This window comes from Electrona antarctica (assembly GCF_951216825.1).
Source record: "Electrona antarctica genome assembly, chromosome: 5".
NCBI lineage: Eukaryota > Metazoa > Chordata > Actinopteri > Myctophiformes > Myctophidae > Electrona > Electrona antarctica.
Window position 1 is genome coordinate 53,047,963 of NC_136810.1, and position 15,639 is coordinate 53,063,601.

A 15,639-nucleotide genomic window follows, 5' to 3' on the forward strand; every position below is an offset into this window, starting at 1 on the left:
AAAAAGGACGTGCCTTGCTGGACAAAAAAATACAAAAAAAAAACTAAAGCAACTGTCACAAGAGATCTGGCCTAAAAAAAGAGGCTATTCACAAAGCAGATGGCACGGTAGTAGGCAGTGCTGGTGGACAAAGTTGAGTCAAAGCCTAGATACTCATCTCATGGTCAACGGTACTCGACTACAAGTGAAGGTTGCTCTGTCTCATTTGTTCTTCAGTTAAAGTACTGGAGTACTTAAAATCACACCTGTGTGAACTGAGCGGTGCAACTACATTAATTGTTATAGTTACGGTACTGTATTGTGCTCTGTACTGTGTTGTGATTATTTTTGGAAGAAATCTTTGAGAAATAAATGACAGAGTTACGGGTCCCTGGAACATCCAGACCTTTGGCGTTGATCTACGTCAATTAATAAATGTTACGCTTAACGCCAATGCCGTAGATGTATGGCAATTGCTCTTTTATTTAGCATTGGGTTGCTAGCTGGTGGTGTCAATTACACTGGATCGCGCCATCTTGATCTGTCGTGCCCATACACACCCACTATCTGTTTCTTTCAATCGCCTGTATCTTCTATTCCTTGTCCCAGATGGCATTTTTGGTCAAAACAAGGTTTATTCCACGGGCCAGAACCGACGATGTGATCCCCTCCATGATGTTTTAGCAGCCCCGGTCCCCGGTTATATCAACGTCTTTAATAAATGCTGGCGGGCTATGTTAATATCAATGTGTTACTTTAGTAATGCATTGATATTGCATTGACATTTTCCAAAACAAATTTCTGAAGATTTTACGAAAATAAATAAAAATAAAAATAAATAAAATCAAAAATAGTGAAAATATATTTTTTTCCACTCGCATTCGCATTGAAATGCATAGGATGTGGCCGGGTTTGGCAAGAATAGTCATGTGCAAACCTGCACTCTTGCTCTTTCTCAGCACAGGATGACTGTAATTGCTACCCTCAAGCTAAGTATGTAATTGCTCACATCTCTTGTAGGCAATTTTGTGCACCGGTGTAAAGCATCTACTGTACAGTAAATTGATGCCAATGTAAATAAACAACGCCAATATGTGTCTATTTTGGGTGGTTAAATTATGAAATATTAAAGAGATAAGCTAATAAATAAGCTCTTAATCAAGCATGGACCCTAGCGTCCCTATTCTGGGCATGTCATAATAATGCGAACATCCTGCAACAATGGGCTGTCAGTGAAAATAGAAATAGGAATAGTTAGCTGAAATAGTGTAATTGACATTGTGTGTCATTGGCCAGGGCTGTGGCTCAGCGGTCCAGGCACCTTGCCTGGTAATCCAGTCTGGCAGTAAATGGTGCATTTATATAGCGCCTTTATCCAAGGCGCTTTACATAGATTGTGCATTACATTCACCCATTCACACAGACAGACCTACAGACCTACAAGCTCGTAGCGCGGCACTACGAGCTTGTAGGTCTGCTATTTTTGAAAGATCGTGAAAATGTTACGCAAATCTTTGAATATATTCTTTCAGAGCGAACATTTTTAACTCAAATCTTTGCATCTGGAGGGTCCCTGGAACTACATATTTTCAGATGGGGGTCGGCGGCCAATTTCATATCATTCAGGGGGTCCTTGACATGGAATATTGAGAACCACTGACATAAACATAGGTTTTTCAGAAAACTGTCAGGATTTAGAAGACATTTTGTAGAATCGTGCAGGTCTAAATGGGTTAAACATTCACCTGGTAGATATTGTGTTGTTGTGGTTGTTTTTGTTGTTGTTGTTGATGATGTGTATGTTGTTGTAGTGGGACACGGAGGGGGATCACATTCATCTGAATCTTGTCTGTACTGTGGCGGTGCAGCTATGAGGAAGTCTTCCACAAAGTCAAAGTACCGTGCTGTCGGCCACCGCTCTTTTCTGTAGTGGCATTCAAAATCGTACATTATGGGTTCCTGTGAATACAAAAACAATGGACATTTTTGTTTGTTTTCAAGCCTAAGATTTATTTCGTCATCGTCATAGATGCAATTCATGCAAGAGGTGTCCAACTTGAGAGACGCAGACTGAGGCAGTAACAATAAGAAAGTATTTAATAGAATGCCATTCTCAGAACTTAAGTAGATAGGGATGTTTTATCAGTCACAACATAGATGCAAATCAAGTCTGTCTCATCCAAAACGTTCATCATTGTCCATTCAGCTTGTTAAATCTTTGAGGATGCATGCTATTACATGTAGGTACTGTACAACAACACATGCAGTACTGAAGGTCTACAGCAGGGGTTCTCAACCCGTGGGTCGCGACCCCTCGGGCAGGGGGCGCCAAATTATTTTGGGGGGTCCCCAAATTATTTTCTTTTGGGGGTTTTTTTCACATGAATGGCTGGAAAGTGGAAATGAAGAGTTTACATATAGTACACATAGTACATGCATACACTTTCCATATTTATTGATGGTGTATTGTCTCTATTATTAAGGTTATTGTAGCAGTCAATTCATATTAGGGGTAGGGAGGGGGCGGGGCGGGGTCCCGAGACACTGCCAAAGCATTTCCGGGGGTCCCTGGCCAAAAACGTTGAGAACCCCTGGTCTTTCTACAGCACAGTGCAACTAAAAGACAATCTGTATAAAAGTCAACATACCACAGACTCCATCTTGAGACGCAGCTCTTGCAGCATTTGGATGAAAATGCTAATATCTTTTCTGTTGGATGAAATGTTCCCAAACTTATGCGCTAAATCTTTCAAACTTTCCTCCAAGTAGAAAACATTTAATTTGACCCAACACATTCCAGCCTGCAAGGAAAAGAGATAAAAATCAAAGTAGGAAAAATTAGACTAATTTTACAGTGTGAAGTAGGACACACAGTAGGATACATTTAAGCAAACTGATTTTTTTGTAATTTAATTATCCATTTAATGATGTAGGTTTATATGAATACATGAATGCTGGATAAACATATTTATCTGTTTGAGCTGCTGGTTTGTTTTCAGAAACGTATAATGAACATTTACAGTTATTTTGTACTTTATTTACTTATTTTACCATCATTTTATCGTTTAAATAATTGATTAATTCACGAATAATCAAAAACATTACATAATGTAATATAACCGACTCACCTCTTCTTTAGGCACGTAATGCACTGGAATCTTATAATCTTTAGGAATGTTTTGTCTCTGTAAAATAAAAATAAAATAAAATAAAAATAATACACAATTAATTTAAGATTCATTGGCAAGGCATGTTTATAGCAAATTTCAGCAACGGTGCAGTGCAGTTACACAAAGCATTAAAGCAGCACTATGTAGTTTATGTAGGTATCAGTATCCCCCGTAGCCAGACAACTCTTCCACAATGTCTGAATGCTATGGAGAGTCTGGAACTGCTAACCTGACACCGCCAGATGGGGCAGCAGAGAGTACACTGGGTTCCCCCGTCCTGCTCCCATCTGGGAACTCTCAGGCAGACTTGATGCCAAGTCTGCCTGAAGGCATACACAGTGCTGCCTTGATCCCGCCTCTAGCTGCCGCTGATTGGCCAGGCCGTTTTGTGGCCGGGCATCAAGTCTGCCTGAGAGTTCCCAGATGGGAGCAGGAGGGGGGAACCCAGTGTACTCTCTGCTGCCCCATCTGGCGGAGTCAGGTTATGGAACTGCACCCGACGTCCCGAAATCCGAGCAAGGAAGCTGGCATTTCCGTTCACGGAAATATATTTTAAAATATCTTTACATTTTATAGCAGTAAGCTATATGCTTAGATGATTATGATTGATCGAGGGTAGCTACTGGGACGTAAGTCGGGACTTGATCACCCCGGCGGGGTCGCCTGAGTAAGGGGTATGATGTTCGAGAGACCCGAAACCTTGGGATGACCTTGGGATACATCACTGAGGATACGTCTCAGGTGCATCCATGCAATGTTTTGTGTTATGGTTATTCTATTTATAGTGACTCATAGGAATAGACTATGTGACAACCAGGTATAGTCTGGTGACCACCGGAGAGACGGGTGACAGCCGGAATGTAGACGGCACCCGGGTGAGCAGTATGGGTTAGCACCCCAGCCTGTGTCCTCCGTGAGGAGGAAGCCCCAAAAACCCTTGGTGAGGCCTTTAGGAGGGCCATTATAATCCACCACTCCTGAATGAAGTGCCTGGTGCTGGGAGTCTGGTGCAACGCACAGGTCCTGGGCCTGGTGAGAGCAGGAGTGGACCTGGTGAGACGTAGGAGGGGCCCAGACAGGAGTCAACCCACAGAGCCTAGTCCTTAACGCGCCAGAATCTGGTTCTCCCAGTCCTGGCAGAGTAGTTCCGGAGCAACGGATTGTGTGGCCTTGGTCTTGCCCTAATGGGACTGATCGAGGGTAGCTACTGGGACTATTACCTATTTACCTGTCTAAATACTTCCTTAATGTCAACGAAGTCCACACCCACAACACCAGAGGGAGTTCAACAAACCATGTGCAACCCAGATTCGGCACAAACAACGGACTAAATTAATTTCGCTCCTATGCCACCAAAATGTGGAACGCCCTACCAACAGTCATTAAGACATGTGAATCCCTTGACTCCTTCAAAACTGCTCTCAAAGGGCACCTACGGACGGCTGCAATTCGAAACTGGCCCCCGTAAAATCTGAATCCCCCACCCACCCGTTCCCCCTCACTGTTTCTTTTCCCTTTTTACCTCCTATGATGATTTCCTTTTGACTATATTCGTACGTCTCTAAATGTTTTGATGAATTGAAAATGGTGGGCCCTAATGTAAACAAGTGTAATGCTTTATGGTTTCGTCCACTCACTGTTAACAGTTTTTGTATTGAGTTGTACTTGAAATGTACTGGAATTCTGCAAACTGTTAATACATCAATCAATCAATCAATCAATCAAACAATATGCTATACAGTTGTTAAAAAGTTACACAGTGCTGCTGTTAAGAAAAGAAAATAGTCCTAAAGAAACACATTATAAAAGAACATTTGAATACAATCAAAATGAATTATTAATAAACTCAGCCACAAAGGTTCAGAAGCGTAACTTTGGTCCATTATTTCTCGATACCAATCCAGAATCTCATCCCGATATCTCAGTGCATCGAGATTGCCTTCAATTATTCTGTCTAATAAGTTCTGTCTTGCCTGCGAGAGAGATACTGCCCCATACCAAGCTGTTGCGGTTGCGTTTGGATCTTCCACCCACTACTGAGTTCCCTAACACTGAGTGTAAAATTAATAAAGTGTCAAAATGGCCAATATGTGTCGTGTTTTTTACCTTATTACTGTGTGAGAGTGCAATCATCCAATCCAATAAGCAACTTAACCCATTCTGGACGGGACGGGTGTTTTAACTAAGCATTATGTTATACTTTAAAATAGCAGATCTACAAGCTCATAGCGCGCCACCAAGTGGCGTGCTACGAGCTTGTAGGTCTGCTATTTTTGAAAAATCGTAAAAATGCGGCACAAATCTTTGAATATATATTCTTTCAGAGCGAATGTTTTTTTTATTTCGACGTCAGGCATGGGTTAAAGCAAGGGTGAATACCAACCACTTGCCATTTTGCTAATCTTTTGGAGGCGTTACCCACATGTTTAGCTTTGTTGCTCATCCCATGAACACCCGATACCTCGTTGTAAAGGTGACTAATCATCAATTAAAATGTGACCAGATTTGACTGAGAGCCTGCCATCGCGCACATCCCAGCTTTTCATCAGAGGAGAAAAACCTTTTTTTATTTTATTTTTAATGAGTTTATAGCACAGGCAGACTCTTCACATACTAGAGCATGTCTGAAATAAGTGTCAGAGCTGAAATCGACATGTAAATATGAAATAAATGCTTAAACATGTAGCTAGGTGTAATGTTAGAGACCACAGAAGTGAACCTTTCAAGCCTGTTTTTTTCCCGCTGTTTTCTGCAAGACATTACTCTATAAGCCATATCTACAAAACTGGTGGGCCAAACTGAACAACCAATATGTCAATTTGAAGCTATGATTCCCTGCTTTCATATGACATGAAAAAACGAAAATTCAAAAAAATCCAATGGCAGTCCCTCAGTCAAATGTAGTCACAAATGATACCAACGATACCATCGATGAAATACAATACCAATTGGTATTATTCAAGTGGAGAAATAATGGACCAAAGTTAAGTTTCCAAACTTTTGTTGCCGAGTTTAGTTAAGAGAACAGAAAATAAGAACAAGTTCAAATAAAAACATAATTATCTACAAATTATGAGAATAAAACCACATACAGATACAGTGCAGCAGAGAGATGTGCAAAAACAAAAGCCGTTAATATAATTCAGCTGCAAACAGAAAGGCCGTCAGGTTTGATTTAGGCAAACTGTAGCAGACCTTTTAGTTTTGGGTCAGTGTGTTCCTTCCAAATATGTGGAGATTAAAAATCAATCTCTGCTTCTGCTGGTTTAGTTTTTAGTTTTTCTCTGGGGACAGAAAGCAGGCCTGTCCCAGACCTAGACCACCAGGTAGGTCTGGATGGTTCGCAGGGCCGGTCCTGAGCAATCTGGCGCCCTAAGCGGGATTTTTTGCGGCGGGGAGGTACTGTGGAGGCACTGGGGGGACACTGGGCACTGGGGAGACACTGGGGAGGTACTGGGGAGGCACTGGGGAGGCACTGGGGAGGCCCTGGGCAGACATTGGGGAGGCCCTGGGCAGACATTGGGGAGGTACTGGGGAGGCACTGGGGAGGCACTATAGGGAGGCCCTGGGCAGACATTGGGGAGGTACTGGGGAGGCACTGGGGGGACACTGGGGAGGCACTGGGGGAACACTGGGGAGACAGAGTTGGGACAGAGTAAAAACAAAAAAAAGAAGATCGTCTGCCTGGGCCTGATGGTTCGTAACATACATCAAGATTTCAGAAACGTATCATTTCTGTAGTGGATCAATGTGTCATTTGATAATGAAGATGGGTGGTGTAGAAGAAGAGTAGCGATTACAACACTGCGACAGTTATGGTCGCCAATTTATGCATCGTAACTCATTCATCTTTATGGTTATTGAATTCAGTCATGACGAAATGGCCACCATTGACCTGGTTTGAAGTGACAATGTTGAACATTTATTCCATTCGTTAATTCTATGAGTAGAGAGAACGCTCTATCACTGAAAGATGACAGGTTTGATCACTTCTGTATACAATATCTCCGCCACATTATTTTATTTTAGTAGGCTAACACTGTTACCTGCTCTCTCAAGAGAAGTCACACTGGATCAGGACAACAGCTTAAAAACGACATGGCTAATAGATATAGATATAAATAAGAAAAAGGCTTAAATTAGTTAAAGATGGAGTGTCATAGTTTTGTACTTTTTCTGTTTTGTATGTGTCTATGACTCTATGGAGTTAACATTACTCGAACAGACCCCTGTGTGTGGTTATAATTTTCCCCTTTGTATTTTTGGGTTCTTACCAAAAGCCTTTGAGTCAAAAGGCCCAATCAAAATACACTGCTTCAGTGACACATTAAGGTCATCCCCTCCCCTAACCCCTCCCCCATTATCATACAACAGCGGTTGGCGCGGCTTCAGTTCAGCTGGTTGGTGCAAAGGTGAAAACCAGGTACGTATACTGGTGGGTGTGGCCATATAAAAAAACAACTTTAACACTTTCTGTAAAACATTTTGGGAAAAAATCTTCCTAGTATAATCACCAGTAAGACCTCGCCCTAAAGGGCACACATCCGCCTGGGTGACGGCAGACTGCTGGGCGAGCACTGGCGCTTTGGCATGGGGGGGTCAGATCAACATATGGAATGATTGAATATTGAATATTGAATATTTTATTAAGCAACATATAAATGCAAACAGCACAATGTAAAGTCAGGCTTTTTTTTTTCTCCGAAAAAGGATGAATGAATTCTGTACTGGCCATATATTGAGCGTGTCTTGAGTGTACAAGGGTTTGATGAGGTCAGATCAACTTGTCAGAACAGGTGAGCTCCATATATGGAGATCTATAAGGGTGGCAGCGGGGCCGTGTCTTGAGTGTACAGGGTTTGACAAGGAATGACATGGAATGTCAGAACAGGTCAGCTCCATATATCAGCGGGGGCAGTGTCTTGAGTCTACAGGGTTTGATGAGGTGAGATGAGGTCAGGTGAGAGATGAGGTCAGAACAACATAACGACTAGCCTGGGGTCCACCTGTGGTTTCTATGGCATAGGCAGGTCCCGGCAGGATCCGCCGGGAGAATCTAGACGCAGGTGCGCGACATGAGACTAATTAATTAGAGCGACAGAGAGAGAGAGAGGAGTGTGTGTGTACGTGTGTGCGTCAATTTAACAAAGGTGCAGACGATCAGAAATCAGCAGAGAGTGAGTGATGTTTGCGCTACTCTATGCCGTATTGAAGTGGACCCGGTCCCAGACTTTTTTTTCTCCCTGGAAATAAAAACGTCTGGGTTTCCGAGGCTACATAACGACTGACTGACAGGTTTTGCAGGTTTTGCAGGGGGGGGGGGATCACGGTACTCCGTCTTTAAACTCAAATCCTTCAGTGGTTTGTATTGTATTAAAGCTTACCAAAGGCCAGAGTCTTGAGATGTCATCTGTCACAGGGTTGACGACAAATTCACTGGAATGGACTCCAAGCGTGATGAACAGCAGCAAATGGACACAGGCGCGTATCCAAATCTGAAAGGTTAGAGGGACAGCAGATGGTCAGACAAATACAGTATAGTCACGTATCTGGGAGGGGGAATACGGTAACGGTACGGTACGGTACATGTAGCGTATGGCAGAGGGTATAGCCTTACGCATAATAAGACCAATCATTCATTGTCTTTATGTCCGCAAACACAATGTAATAAAGATAATAAAATGGAATAGATTTTCAAGGTGATATTTGAAAAGACTAAAGGAGCATGTACAGTTGGGTGCCACCGATATCACCCTTATCATTTGACCCATTTAGGCCTGAACTCAACATTTTAAAAAATCCTTCTAAATCCTCCAGTTTTCTGAAATAAATATTTTCACGATTTTTCAAAAATAGCAGACCTACAAGCTCGTAGCGCGCCACTCGGTGGCACGCTATGAGCTTGTAGATCTGCTATTTTTCAATAGCTAAATTATAACATAATGTTTAAAAGACCATAAGGGGTTCCCGCCCAAAATGGGTTAACTGTCCTTTTGCGCAGATCACGCAAACCTCAGCAAAAAGAAAAGGACAATATCGATGGCCTCCAACTGTACATGTAGCGTATGGCAGAGGGTATAGCCTTACGCATAATAAGACCAATCATTCATTGTCTTTATGTCCGCAAACACAATGTAATAAAGATAATAAAATGGAATAGATTTTCAAGGTGATATTTGAAAAGACTAAAGGAGCATGTATACATACTGTAGTGCCTAAAGTCCTATACTTAATGGCACTACTGGTTGCCGACGGCCAGGTGGAAGTTCTTACGTGTGCCAGTACAAACTGATCTCCAAAACATGTCCGTTGAGTTTAACTTTGCTTTATTTTCTGCAGTCATTTTCCTATACAACATACAGATAAAATAATAAGAACGAAACAGTAACAAACACAGGCGACCAGCCCTCCTGAACACAGTGGGAAACTGTTAGCCTCTGCCGTCTGCCACTGGCAACACCTGTGCCTGATCAGGAGCCTGGTTAAATACCTGGGCTGGCCTTGACATTGACCAAGCTGCAGTGACATTGTCAATCAGGAAAACATTAGGTCATAATGGCTCTTACACATACTATACTATACAAACACCTCCGAAACACAGAGAAACAAGAGCATGTGACATCACTCCTCCTGGCTACCTTTGAATTTCACAATGAGCCAGTGTGCAACCTGACATCTTTAAATGAAGCTTGCCTGGCTGTTCTAAAATCTAGACTCAAAGTGGCCGTGACTTAATGCCATCTGGGCCGCCAGGCTTTAAGAATGACCCTATCTCAGGAGATCAGGGCAGCAGAAGTCTTTTTTTTTTCCAGGAAAAATAAACCGACACTACATGATATTTCTTCATTTCTTGAACATGGTGGACCCTATTGGAAACAAGTGTAATGCTTAATTGGGTCGTCCACTCACAGTTAACAGCCTTTGTATTGAGTTTGTGCTTGAAATGTACTGTAATTCTGCAAACTGTTAATACATTCTTCAATCAATCAATCAATCCAAAACATTTATAACAATTTATAACTCTTAATATCAAAATAACACTGTCAGTTATGTAACATAAGAGGATTACATAGAATTGAATTGGATTAAATGACTTGATTTAGGCCAATTTACCTAACTTACTCCTGACTTTTAGAAAAACATGTAACTTAGGCCAAAAAACTGTCTATTTTGGCCTAAGTCACACTAAGACAGGCCATTTTACTAAAAGGTCAGCATGATCCTTTTCAATTAGGACTTTGGCGATTTTACCAGAGGTGGCCAAGTGTCATGAGGAGCTGACTTAGGCCAAAATGTCATTTTCCTCACAAAATTACAAAGGCCATTCGTTTAAGAAGGTGACGATTTGGTATTCCTTTCCTTGACAAGACACATGCTTTTAAATCCAATTAATCATTAGCCTCTGGCTCATCTGCAGCAATTACACGCTATACAATCTGGAGTGTTAGTTCACCCGCAGGATATTTAATATGAATCCCATGCCTGTGTGTCGGACTCCCGAGCACGTGCCAGAAGATCACTGCCATGTGCACTTTGGCGCAAAAGCTCTGGACGCGGTAGAAAAGCTCTGATATGTCCCCCAATAGGACAATATGATAATGTTAAACTAGGAGGACTAGGTTTGCTTACATTTCATGAGCTTTCATTAGTCAGGTTTCACCTGACAAAAACATGACATTCTGGATGTTGCTGTGCAGACTGATACTACAAACTGCTTGAACCCATTTATGCCTGACCTAAAAAAAATGAAAAGTTCTTCTAAATCCTCTAGTTTTCTGAAATAAATATTTTCACGATTTTTCAAAAATAGCAGACCTACAAGCTCGTAGCGCGCCACTCGGTGGCGCGCTATGAGCTTGTAGATCTGCTATTTTTCAATAGCTAAAGGGGTTCCCGCCCAAAATGGGTTAATTGATAGTCCACTGCCAAAAGTGGCAACAGAGGCCCTGAGAATCCTCAACCACATGAACCCTAATACATGAACCATAAAACTACAAATAGATTGCATGGATGCACCTGGGACGTATCCTCAGTGATGTATCCCAAGGTCATCGGGGTTTCGGGTGTCTCGAACATCATACCCCTCACTCAGGTGACCCAGCCGGGGTCAAGTCCCGACTTACGTCCCAGTAGCTACCCTCGATCAGTCCCATTAGGGCAAGACCAAGGCCACACAATCCGTTGCTCCGGAACTACTCTACCGGGACTGGGAGCAATCTGGCACATGGAGAGACTAGGCTTTGTGGGTTGACTCCTGTCCGGGCCCCTCCTACGTCTCACCAGGTCCACTCCTGCTCTCACCAGGCCCAGGACCTGTGCGTTGCACCAGACTCCCAGCACCAGGAACTTCATTCAGGAGTGGTGGATTATAATGGCCCTCCTAAACATAGACATATAAACGTAGACGCCCTTTCCAGCTCTGAGGCGTGTGTCACAATTGAAGGCACAATTTTCCCGAGATTCCTTGCAACAGTATTTGCCTTCAATGAGTGCTTCCGTGTGCGTAACATAAGTCCCGGAAAAGACGCGCTGTGATTGGCCAGTAGTCACTTGAGTGACAGTGAGAGACATGGAAGAGTCGCATGAGTGACGTCAGTTGGTCGATACAGAGGTCTCTCTGTGTGTGTGTGTGTGTGTGTGTGTGTGTGTGTGTGTGTGTGTGTGTGTGTGTGTGTGTGTGTGTGTGTGTGTGTGTGTGTGTGTGTGTGTGTGTGTGTGTGTGCTTCGTTCGCTTCCCGCGTTTACGCGTCTTACTTGTCATATATACTCTAAGCTTCAGCACTTCTAAATAAGAAAGCTGCGGAGAACTGTTGCTTTGTGTTCACTCTTTAATGTTTTCTGTTAGTAATCTAATCCCCCCTGGCTCTGATGTTGTATTGTTGTATTAATAACTTTGTTGTTTGTGTTTGTTTGTTTGTTTGTCTTGTTTTGTATTGTAATGTATTGTCATGACTGTTTTTGATTTGTTAAAAAAAAGAAAAAAGCCTTCAGCACTGCACTTCCGCCTTCATTGGGAGACACGTCGCTCCAATGAACTGCAACGGCCAGTGAGGCATCTATTTTTTATAATATCTATGCTCCTAAAGGTCTCACCAAGGGTGTTTGGGCTTCCTCCTCACGGAGGACACAGGCTGGGGCGCTAACCCATACTGCTCACCCGGGTGCCGTCTACATTCCGGCTGTCACCCGTCTCTCCGGGCGTCACCAGACTACACCTGGTTGTCACGTAGTCTATTCCTATAGAGTCACTATAAATAGAAGAACTATAACTAAAAACCACAGCATTATAGGCTCATAATAAGCTTCTCTCCAAGTAGGCAGCCATACCCCTGGGCCCTGTCTGTTGTATTCAAGTCTGATCATGTTATGCAACTGCACCTCTCTCAGTATGGGATTAGCGGCATCATAGATCCCCACTCAAAAACAATAACAATACTGAAAGTAAACCGCCAACGTAACGAACCGAAGAAGAGCACAGCTCAAGAGGGGATTAAGGGGAAAGGTTCGGTGCCAGGGAGAAAAACATCGTACACAAGGCTGTCTGGAAGAAGCTGGCAACCCAGTGCAGTTGTCAGACTATATTCAGAAGGGGTTTGCTGGACAGTGGACACATATTTCATCAATATGTTGTTTCTTAGTCATGCAATAAGCACAAAATCACATACAGTATAAGTTTGCGTTACTGACACCGACAACTAGGGCATTCACTTCTAGTCATTTTTACTAGTTGACTAGTTGCCTAGTTTACTAGTCGACTAGTCGACTAGTTGTTTAACTACCTATTATGTAAAAAATAAAAAAAATAAAACATTTTTTTTTCTTTTTTATAAATATTTGTACATTGAAAAACTGTGTACATGGTGACTATAACTATAATCTACCTGATCTTGAGGCCTACAAAATCGGGGGGAAAAAAAAGTCGACTAGTCGACTAGTAAACTAGTCGACTAGTTGCTTAATGCCCTACCGACAACTACACATCCCTACACTACTTTTCGCCATAGAACAGCTTCACAGAAACAGTCGCAGGGATGACTGCCTTGCTCAAGGACATGTCAAACCCTGGTGGTCATGGGGAAGAGAGTTACCTAGTTGTCTACCCAGGTTTTGAGGCTTTAACTTGGCAAGCTTCCATTCACCTAATGTCTCTTAAAACCTAGTCTAGACCATAAGACCTAATTGAATAATACAATATGTTGTATCAAAGTTGTTCATTGTCTGCAATCGTGTTGGGACATCTCACCACCCACCCGTACAACCCGAATCACCAGTTTTGGAGACACTGCTCGAGACAGCGCTACATTTACATGTTTCCTTGGACCGTGCAACACATCAGTCTTTCCCCGGTATCACTTTCAACCACACACGGAAAGAGAAGAGGACAATAATCCATCAGAAGCAGGATACTGCGTCGATCAAAGTAAATAAACCCGAGGGCCTAATTCAATTCTGTGTCACTTCTCTAGCTTATGAAAACAAATCAAACCTTCAACCACTTGAACCCTAGACCCATTAATAATAATGATTATAGGTGGGAAAAAAACAGACAAACAGGGAACATAGCATTTCACTATTATTAGAATTTTAGGAAAATGTTACTTCACTCTAGCAATCTGAATAGACTGTAGATCTGAGTCCAGATTTATAAACTATTAATTCATGGTCCGTGTCAGCAGCCATTTTATCACAATAGGCTACTGGATAATACTTTTTCCAAATAGTGGTATGTTGATGCACATTGCTGGATAAGCATGAGCATGGCTGTGCTGTTCTGACCTAGCTGTCCATGTCCAGTCATTGCAGTTTATTGCAGTTGTTTTTCATTTGGAACATCTAGGCTCTAGATAGAATGGATGCATATGCGCACGGCGATCAAGATGTTATTGACAGTGTTATTGACAACAGAGAGTATCATTTCGACTCGATCGATCAAGACCAATTCACGTAGATCTTATAGGGTTCCCCAATAGGCGGCCCGCGGGCAATTTGCGGCCCGCGGAGCGCCCCCTTGTGGCCCCATGAAAAAACAAAACAAAAAAACTAAAAAAAAATTTAGGGGGTCCCAGATATAAATGGCATTAAATGGGGGTCAGTAGCTTATGCATGTCAAACTGGGCATCCTTTTCAAATGGGGTCTTGCCCTGAAAATGAATTTTCAGGGCAAGACCTCGACCTCGTGCGTGCGGACTCGGCCCCCAGTCTGGTACCCTAGTCAAAATATGGCCCTTGAGGAAAATTAATTGGGGAACCCCATTCTACGCGATTGGCGCTGGGCCAAATTAATCCAATTCATGTACATTTACGCGAAAGGCGGGCTAACGGTTAATAAACAATCAAATCTATCAGGGGGTACTTTAATGTGCGGTTGCTGCTCACGTACAATATCCAGTTCAAAATACACAGTTGAATGCATAGGACTAAACTTATGTAGCTTAGTTAGCATTTTATGTAGACATAGCACTCTTTATTACACAGCTTGGTTGAATGCTTGATTCTGATTGGACAATCGCTGAATTGAGCGGGGTGTTATTTCTTGATAATGACTGAAACAGACCGATGGCTAATCAACGCCAGCTTTGATCAAAGCCTGCCTCAGAGCACTCGGCTCATATCAATCCGCACTTCCGCATCAGCGCCGTAAAAGAGGTGCCGGCCCGGTACAACTTTTAAAAGGAACTATACTTTCTTGAGCGGAATACCCGCGGACATATTTTGTATGCTAAATAAGCCTAAATAAAACCCATGTTACTTATAGCCATTTTGTGGCAACTGTCAATTTATTATTTTATGTAAGTAGCCGTGTAATAGGTGGGATAATGTCTGGCTAGCTGGTCATTGTTGGGAGATAATTCACCGAGGGTGATTAACCAACGATGCAAAGCCATTTTGGGCGGGAACCCCTTTTGGTGTTAGCATTATGTTATGCTTTAACTATTGAAAAATAGCAGATCTACAAGCTCATAGCGCGCCACCGAGTGGCGCGCTACGAGCTTGTAGGTCTGCTATTTTTGAAAAATCGAAGAACAACTGACATAGAAACATAGCTTTTTCAGAAAACTGTCAGGATTAAGAAGAATGTTCAGGTCAAAATGGGTTAATATCCCTTTTATATCCCTTGCATAGTGCATGGGTTCCCAAACTAAATGCTGCCATTGACTCGCGACTCCAACCTAACCCCCGGAGGTCATTTTATGCACATACACGTGCACGTTTGGTGCGCATTTGTCCGCACATGTAATGTATTAAGCCCTGGGATATAGAGGTTTTGTAACAATTATGGTTAAAATGTACTTGTAATTTTCTTTTACATGAAAGCCTCACTCCTAACTTGGTCTGTCTCTGGGGACAGAGACAATCTGCTTCCCAGAACGTTAAATCTAACTAGTAACCTTGTTATGTGACACTTTGCTTTCCTGTTTTTTTTTGTTTACAACTCTAGAAAGGGGGGGTGAAACTTAAATAAGTTTAAATAAGTTTCACTTAACACAAG

General features: G+C 42.4%; 1 protein-coding gene across 1 annotated transcript in view; it reads right to left on the reverse strand.

Moving 5' to 3' along the window:
* kitlga (kit ligand a) overlaps positions 1 to 15,639 on the reverse strand; it is a gene marked incomplete at its 3' end in the record, with an annotated part of 54,065 nt that overhangs the window by 2,927 nt on the left and 35,499 nt on the right. Inside the window, exons 2-5 of the mRNA XM_079502142.1 lie at positions 8,534 to 8,644; positions 3,108 to 3,164; positions 2,628 to 2,780; positions 1,725 to 1,938 (exon numbers count right to left, since the gene is read on the reverse strand). Coding sequence (XP_079358268.1) covers positions 1,725 to 1,938; positions 2,628 to 2,780; positions 3,108 to 3,164; positions 8,534 to 8,644 — 535 coding nt within the window. The remainder of the gene's footprint in view (positions 1 to 1,724; positions 1,939 to 2,627; positions 2,781 to 3,107; positions 3,165 to 8,533; positions 8,645 to 15,639) is intronic.